The sequence below is a fragment of the Ipomoea nil genome, unplaced genomic scaffold (genome assembly GCF_001879475.1).
Source record: "Ipomoea nil cultivar Tokyo-kokei standard unplaced genomic scaffold, Asagao_1.1 scaffold1978, whole genome shotgun sequence".
In the NCBI taxonomy this organism is placed as follows: Eukaryota; Viridiplantae; Streptophyta; class Magnoliopsida; order Solanales; family Convolvulaceae; genus Ipomoea; species Ipomoea nil.
The window spans coordinates 1,580,126-1,589,120 of NW_017618406.1; the positions used below are offsets into that span (position 1 = coordinate 1,580,126).

Sequence of the window (8,995 nt, forward strand, 5' to 3'; positions counted from 1 at the left end):
TGTCATCGTGTGCGGCGGCGCGACTCTGGGAGCTGCAAGATGAACGTTTTTGGATTGTTGGGTTTTGATTCAGTTTTGAGAAGATACAAGGTGTTGAAGTGGATAAAGTTTACTGCTAATGGCACTGCTAAATGAGGAAGGAGGGAGAAAGTTGGTAGATTTACATTTTTGTCCCTAATTTTAACGGTCAACAAACAGATAATTTAACAGAGGACTAAATTAGGTAAACATTGCATAGTTGAGGACTTAATCGAGTAAGAATGATAGTTGGGGACTAAATTGGTAATTACGACATAGTCAGGGGACCATTTTGGTTATTAACTCTAAATTAAACAATAATAGTATGTATGTATAAAAAGTTGGCTAATATACCTTGAGAGAAACAAAATCCAAATCAAGAGTAAAAATAGATCTCATTTTTAAGTTATTCAGGAGAAAATCACCCAAATCACATTTCACACAAGATTTGGGTGTCAAATTGACAAGTTTTAGAGCAATAATGTTAAAAATAACAGATAAATAAATAAAGAATAAATGAGAGATTCTCAAACATATATAGGAAATATATAAACAACAATTAGGGATGACAACAATGTGAAAAAGTGTCGGGGAATAAGGTCATGTTAAAATTATAGGTAAATAAACAACAGATAAATGAGAGGTAGTTCTCGAGCATAGGAAGTGTTGACAAACAACAATTTGGCATGGCAACGAGGTGTGAACGAATGTGGAATAAGGTAATGTTAAAACCACAGATAAATAAAATAGGGGTAGATGAGATAGGGGTAAATGAGAGATTCTCGAGCATAGAAAGTGTAAACAAACAATAATTTGGGATGACAACGAGGTATGGTGAGACAGGGATGGGGAATAAGGTCGTCTTCCTTGTCTTGGTCCAGAAATCACCCCCCATTCCTCTACACTGCCAAATTCCCTAGTGGGGATGGGGAATTGCTCACATCCTCGTCCTTGTGGGAATTTTTTTGGGGATGGAGATAACTTGCACCGGCTTTTTTACACATGTTCCAATTTTTTGAGTGTACTATAAAATAATACATTATTTAAAATATACAATTAATTTACAAAACTTATATATTTAAATTTGAAATGAGTCTAGCATCCCATTATCTCAAATACAACTTGAATTGACTCCAATGGAGATTTCTTGTTTTTTGTGACAATTTTAAATTTAGTCTCAGACTATCATTTTTGCTATTTAACACCCTACACTATCATATTTTGGACATTTTTGGTCCTTCCAATGAATTTTCCGGTGAAACCCTATTTTAGGTAATGTTATTTTCATCTCTTCAATTTTTTATTATTTTCGCAATGAGTTATTTCAGCGGAGGATCACTGTCTTTGGTGACAATTCCAAATTTAGTCATAGACAATTTTTTTTTTTTTTCATTTAACAACCCCGACTATCATATTTTGGACACTTTTGGTCATTCCGATGACTTTTTCAGGTGAAATCCTATTTTAGACAATGACATTTTTGTTTTTTCAATTTTTTTTTGTTTTTTTGCGCTAATTTTTTTTTTCTTCGTCTCTTCAATCGTGGATTGCACCATCTCCTTCACCCGTCTCTTGTCTTCATCTCCTTCAACCCGATTTCAAATCGTTCTTCGTCAATTGCGACACTGAGTATGTGAGGACCTCAAGGTGCGAGAGAATCATTTTGCAATACAATTGAAAAGCTCAGGATATCGTCATCTAGTCAACTTTAGTCGTCTGATCACTATTATTTTAGTCCATGATTCTATTAATCATATATTATAGCTGTAGAGCAAAAAAGAAAAGAAAAATAAGGAATGAAGTCTCTTCTTTGTCAAATAATGTATTTTCTCTAAATATAAGGTATATTTTTAATTAATATACTAAAAGTACATTCTTTGTATGAGAAAATTTCAATTTTAGTCACATGACTATAAGGGCTTTGTTAATTTCAGCACCTAATTTTCAAAAGTATCAATTTAGTACCTTGACTATGTAATTTTTATCAATTTTGGTCACTCCGGTCAAATTACCGGCCAAATTTGGCCAGAAAACCTTAATCCAACATTTAGTTTATAATATGATCAAAAGACCATTTTGCCCCTCAGATTATAGATTACGTGTTGGATTAAATTTTTCCGGCCAAATTTGACCGTCAATTTGGCTGAAATGACCAAAATTGACAAAAATTACATAGTCAAGGTAGTAAATTGACACTTTTAAAAGTCAGGTATTGAAATTAATAAAGCTCCTATAGTCATGTGACCAAAATTGAAATTATCTCTTCTTTGTATGCTGAATATACTTTATTTCATAGTATACATAATAATGTATTGAGTTCTACATAGACTCCCAAATCTTACTCCCTAAATTTTACTCATGATCTTGGAGTAAAAATTGAGAGTAAAAAATTAAAGTACACATAATATTTTTCTAATGTATTATCACTATTCAAATAATATACTTCAAAATAATGTATTTTACTGAATGAGTTAATACCATCCGAGGTCCTCCGAGTATAGTGATTTTGCCACGTTTAATCCTAAACTTTCAAATTGATCATCGGTGGTCCTTCGACTTTCAAATTTAATCATTCGTGGTCCAAGTTAACCAACCACTCATGGTCCTTCAACTATTAAATTTTAACCAACCATGGTCCTTTCAAAGCACCACGACTGGTTAAATTTCGAAACTTGAAGGACCATGGGTGGTTAACTTTGACCACGAATGGTTTAATTTGAAAGTATAGGACTAAACGTGGCAAAACCACTATACTCGGAGGATCTCAAATGGTATTAACTCTTTAATGAATTTATAATTTTATTTATAACCCACACCTGCACCAAGTTTTCATGTATTCTTCCAATTTCAAACTCAAAAGTCAAAATATCCGGTCAGTAGACAGTGGAACAGAGAAGGCGAGGGTTTCTGACACTTCTTCCCTAATCTCTTTTTTTTTCTTCCCAAATTCTTCGAAATCTCTTTTGTTTCCAACATCTAGTGAGCTGAATTGGAAAGGGGATCGAGCGATTTTATCTTTCGTTTCCAGTTTAATGGCGAGTTGTCGTCGAAGAAAATCCGAAGCGGATGCAGGAATGGATGCAATAAGTGAACTGCCAGCGGAAGTGAAGGAAAGGATTTTGGAGTGCTTGCCTATTCGAGACGCGGCCAGAACTGCTCTGCTCTCAACTCACTGGAATCATGTTTGGTTGCGGCATGCCCAGCTTGTGTTTGATAAGGACTTCTTCGAATGCTTCTCAAAGTACGAATGTGAGAAAGGTATGGCTCAGATTAGCACAATAAATGATATTCTCATGCTCCGTGCTGGACCCGTTAAGAAATTTACTTTTCACCTTCGCCACGCATCCGATCCTAAGCCCCAGCAGTCTGATTTAGATAGGTGGTGTCGTTATCTTTCCAGGAATGATGTACAGGAACTTAACTTGTTTATTTCGGGTAAACATAAGCTGCCATCTTGTATATTCTCTTGCTGGACAATTAAGCAACTGTTTCTGGGTGATTTCATTTTTGATTTGCCGATCCCTTGTTGTATATTTCCCAGCGTCACTTCATTAGTTTTCAAGATGGTTGAATTCAGTGATAATCTTAAAAGGAATTGTGTACAAAATTCCTAATCTTGAGGAGCTGTCTTTCAGTTGTTGTAAAGGGATCACTAATTTTGAGATCAGCAGTCCAAAACTTGAAAGCTTGAAGGTTATTGGTGCTCTGAGTTGGAGGCTTGATGAATCCAGATGGTTTACCCTTTATTTGAGAACAATTAAGACTCTTTGCTTGATTGCCAGTTTGTTGCCTGTGAGAATCTCTACTTTTGCATTCTTTTCCTTTATGCAAATTGATTGATTATTAGGATTGACAGAGTTCTTTCAATGCTCATATAATCTTTTTTTTTTTTCAAGTGTAAAGATGCAGAAATAGCAACAGTGACATTCCCAACGGCAATAAATTTGCGAGTGATTGAGCTGTATGATTTAAGTGTTGCATGTGCAGAGCAGCTTGCCTTTGTTTTGCAGTTGCTTCAACATTCCCCCAACCTATGCGAGCTGAAGATTACGGCATTAAATGCTGTACGACACGAAACCAATGGACTATATATTTGGCAATCATGATTGTTTCTTTTCTTCATGGTTGTATGTGTTATTCACTTGTTCATTTCTTGTTGTGTGATAGCAGTGTATGTGTGATATTACAACGGGTACAAGACTTTTGGAGGATCCAAACAGTTGCATTTTAAAGCAAGATCTGAAGATTCTTAACACAGTCATGATTGAAGGGTTTAGTGGATCTATACCCGAAAAGCTTTTTGTGAAAATGCTGCTCTCGAAATCCCCTGCACTAGAGAGATTTTTAATTATGGAATATGTTGATATTGATACCTCCGAAGCTGAGTTTTCCTCGTACATCTCCGAAAGCCTAAAGGAGTTGTTGCGTTTTCCTCGTGCATCTCCGAAAGCCCAGATTGTTTGCGTGGAACACGACGACACCGTGATTGGACTATTTGATTATATATGGTTTTAACCTTTTAGGAATTTAGTATGATGAAGCTCCATGGGTTCAGTTTGGATGCAACATAGATCTGCAATGCCATGTTTGTGGTGGAAGTTGAAATATTAATCTTGTAAGATGAGGATGGTACCTTGTTTCCTATGTTGTTCAGTAAGTATTATGTTGTTAAATATTTTGAATTACGAACAACTCAGTTGGTACTTACGTCGTGGTAGATTGAAGGTTATGATGGACTTAACTTTTATGAGGGTGAAGTATTTTGAATCCGCAAGCAGGAGACTCTCCAAGAATGTTTCTCTTTTTGCTTCTGTTAGTTGTACTAGATTTTTACATATGCAAGTGCTTCTTATGACTTCATTTATAATTACCCAAACTTGTTTATTATGTTTCAAAACAATTTTAAAATGTCACTAACAATAATTGATTTGTGTATTTACAGTAGGGAATTTATGTACTTACAATAGTAAATTTGTGTATTTATAGTAATAATTTATATATCTATGATAATGAATAATTAAGAAGGTAAAAATTTTGAATAAAGTCTACATTGCAAGGTGGACACTAGTCAATGGTAAAATTACAGGATAAAAGGAGATCTATACAATAGTTTAATTTGGGTCTTCTTTAAAATATTCAATAAATAAATAAAAAAAAGTACATCTAGACTTGACTTAAAATGTGACATGCATAAGATATTACGGCAAAAACATGTATTTAAATGCAAAAAAAAAAAAAAAAAAAAAAAAAAAAAAAAAAAAAACACATGTGTTTGGATTAAAATTATGAATGTTGTTGAATATATGCTTAAAAAAATTGATCAGATTAAATATAAACTAGATTATTCTAAAACTGTATCTTCTTTGAATTATATCATTTTACTTTTTCATATTTTCCTTTGAATTATATCATTTTACTTTCGCAGGGAGTGCACAATTGGTAACTAAAAGCTAAGTTTTAATGGATTAATGTATAATGTATAGGTTAAAGGCTAGACAAAACATAATGTTTTATATTACTTTTTTATTTTTTTTTCTCTCCATGACGTGAAATGCTCTCTCCCGAAGATCGTTCGGTCGCCGGCTTCCAATCGCCGGCGGTTCAAGAAGTCCTTGAACGCAATCCGAAAAAGACTAAGCGTGATGACCGACTACCAGACCTTACCACCGCTGACACCTTGCTGGAGTTCGTTCCGGAAACACCACTGGATGCACCGACGGAACACCCCAATGGTAATATCACTATGCCACCGCCGGGAAGCTATAGGCAGAGTCTGACGGGTTTCTTGAACCGCAAGAGCACAGAACCTTCTCCCCGGGACGAGGACGTCTCAGATGATGATGAACCAGTCGAAAACGATGATCCTGACTGTCCAAGAATCTTGGTGACTAAAGAGGAAAAGAAGAGGCTAAGACGCCCGTGGCGCAAAACTCTCATCATTCATCTTCTTGGGAGAACGGTAGACTACAACCTCCTTCTCCGGCGCCTGCAAACGCTATGGAAACTTGAATCCTCCTTGGAACTGATCGACCTTGTTCATGGATACTATCTAGCGAAATTTGAGTCTCAAAACGACTACGATCACGTCAAGTTAGGAGGTCCTTGGATGTTGCTAGACCACTATTTGATCGTCCAAGAATGGGAACCCAATTTCAAACCCAGGTCCAACGTAACAAGAAAGCTCTTAGCATGGATCCGCTTACCAACTTTGCCGATAGAGTACTTCGAGGAAGAATTCCTCATGAAGATTGGTCGCCAACTGGGCAAACCAATCAAAGAGGACGTGACAACATGTTTAGCGTCAAGAGGAACTTTTGCCCGTGTCTGCGTTGAGATCGATATCTCAAAACCATTGCGAGCTAAATTCACTCTGGCGGATGAAGTATACCCTGTTGAGTATGAAGGCATCCACATGATATGCTTCAAGTGTGGATTATATGGCCATAAGCAAGAACTCTGTGGCTTTGATGGGAGGACCCATGATCCTCTGAATTTGCCTGAAGCAGCAGAAGTTGCAGAGATGGAAACAGAGAATGCTCAGCAGAAAACAAGAAATACGCCCAGTCCCTACACTGACAAATTTGGCTCATGGATGATTGTCAAACGCAAGGAACGAAGGAATCCAAAGAAACCTGAGAGGAGGCCAGTCCAAGATTTGAGGACGGCCCCAGATCAACCGCGAGATCCCGACCCCAAACCCGTCTCCCACAACATCCCGCTCACTACCCGATTTGCACCACTGAATGACTTGACCGATGATGTGGTCATGGATAATCAACCCAGCTCGCCTAGATCCCAGAATCTTCAGACAATGGCCCCTGCGACAATCCATCCCCGAGTTCATATTAGCAACAAGGAACCTGAATCAAGCTTTCAACCAGACTTCCAACCAAAGGAAGTCAGATCTCCACAGTTCACCACCGCTAGAGGTCGAGATAGCAGAACCAGTACACCAAGACGAGCTGCTGCAGAGGAAGAACACGTGCTTGTCCGCGGTTCCTCTAGGGGGAGCATTATCAGATCCATTGTTCATCACAGTACTAGACCCCCGGAGCTAGGACCACCTCACCACACTACTGCCCCGATCTTGAACGTCCCTCCAGAAGATGGGGGAACATTTTTTGATTGTGACACACCAAAGGACACGATGGAAGAAGATAACCAGGGCGCGGCCAACTTTGGCTCTCAGGGGGATCTTCGCATGCTCTTTTGAGCATGCTTCTTTTTCTCTCTTTGTTTTTATGATAGTACTCTCATGGAATTGCCAAGGTGCGGCGTCACGAAAGTTTCACTGCACCCTTAAACAATTAATCCGAGATCACAAGCCTGATATCCTTTGTCTCTTCGAACCAAGGGTATCAGGCGAACATGCTGATAAAATTTGCGTTTCCATCGGCTTCGATGAATGGGCTAGGATTGAAGCATTTGGCTTCTCCGGGGGCATTTGGGTGTTCTGGAAAGCCACCTCTATGGTTGACATCCACTTCACCCATCCCCAGTTCATGTTGCTTAGGGTCTCACACCTGAATGAGCAGCATTGGTACCTGGTACCTATCACTGGTCTATGGTAGTCCAGACAATTCACTCAGAAGGGAGCTCTATGCTACTCTTTCCCAGGACTCTATAAATTTTCATGGGGATTGGCTTTCCATGGGGGACTACAATGCAGTTCTAAATAAAGATGAAGTATCAAAAAATAACTCTTTTTCCTCTACTCGCTGTGCAGACTTCGGCAATTGGATTTTCAGAGAAGGCCTCATTGATTTGGGTTTCGTAGGAGCAAAACTCACTTGGTGTAGAGGACTTGAGTCCTCCTCCTTCAAAGGTTCTCGGCTAGACCGCGCACTCTGCAACACTGGATGGAAATCTAGATTCCCAGATGCCGAGATCACTCACCTGCCAATGATTAGCTCCGACCATGCTCCTCTTCTGCTGAGAACTACTGCCAGAACTAATGGAAACAATGCTAAGAAATTCAGGTTCAATGCTATGTGGACCACCCACCTGGACTACCTGAACATGGTGAAAGATGTCTGGGACCCTGCGACTGGGATTGAAGCTAACAAGAGACAACTAGCACAAAAGTTTGAGTCCTGGAATCGTGACACTTTTGGCAACCTTTTCCAGCGAAAAAAGTGGGTTATTGCTGTTGGGAAAAATCCACCACCTGTGACAAATAAAATCACAGGACCGACAAGAGCGCAAATACGAGATGGTGCAAAACAGCCAAAATAAATAACAGACACAAGGGACACAAGATTTTCGTGGAAAACCCCAAAACCACGGGGAAAAACCACGGACCACCACCAACACAATATTCCACTATAACAAATCTTGGGTACAAATTTGCTAGCTACCACCCGAGCCAAACACCCTAAAAATCATCAAATACAACAACTAGGCCAAATACAATATATCACGTTCACAGGCCTAAAAAGGGATATCAACTCGTACTCAAAATATTCAACCACCATGAACAAGGTGAAAAGAATACAAATATTACGAGCTTACCCAAAACGATGATGCCTGGAACAAACACTGACCTCTACAAATATTTGATGAAGAAAAGTACCCCAAAGATCTCCGGCAAACTCACGGTAAATTCATCAGACGTGCGACAAAACCTGCCGACACACGCCGCCACCGTGCCACCAAACAAGCTAGGCAAACCCACGACAAAGTAGCACAAAAAGAAGAAGAAATAGATGTTGCTCCTTCAACTGCTGCATACGGCCGTGAAAAGGAAGAAGAAGAAAAATGAATTTTTCTTCTCTCTATGCCTACTGCTTGTGCCGAAAAGAAAATGAATAAATGTATAATGTAGAAGTTTATGGAAGTGTGTGGTGAAATGTGGTGGTGAGAAAACAAATGGGTTCACCCCCTTTTTATAAGCATACTGCCGACATGGGGAAAAGAGGGAAGAAAGCAGGGAAGTTATCTCATCATCTTTGTTCTCCAACTTCAACCCAAAAACTCT

General features: G+C 38.7%; 1 protein-coding gene across 5 annotated transcripts; it reads left to right on the top strand.

Annotated features, from left to right (window-relative positions):
- The first annotated feature begins 2,889 nt into the window (after positions 1-2,889).
- Positions 2,890-4,888, top strand: LOC109147250 (F-box/FBD/LRR-repeat protein At1g13570-like). 5 transcript variants are annotated; one of them, XM_019294900.1, is made up of 5 exons: positions 2,890-3,267; positions 3,654-3,810; positions 3,915-4,082; positions 4,186-4,544; positions 4,606-4,888. In XM_019294900.1, exons 1-4 carry the CDS (start codon positions 3,248-3,250, stop codon positions 4,531-4,533), a joined length of 693 nt encoding a protein of 230 aa, XP_019150445.1. In that variant the 5' UTR covers positions 2,890-3,247; the 3' UTR covers positions 4,534-4,544; positions 4,606-4,888. The 5 variants fall into 5 exon arrangements, with proteins under 5 accessions (XP_019150445.1, XP_019150447.1, XP_019150448.1 ...); XM_019294899.1 differs by having other exon boundaries at positions 2,891-3,267; positions 4,186-4,888; XM_019294901.1 differs by having other exon boundaries at positions 2,893-3,267; positions 4,189-4,888.
- Positions 4,889-8,995: the final 4,107 nt, after the last annotated feature.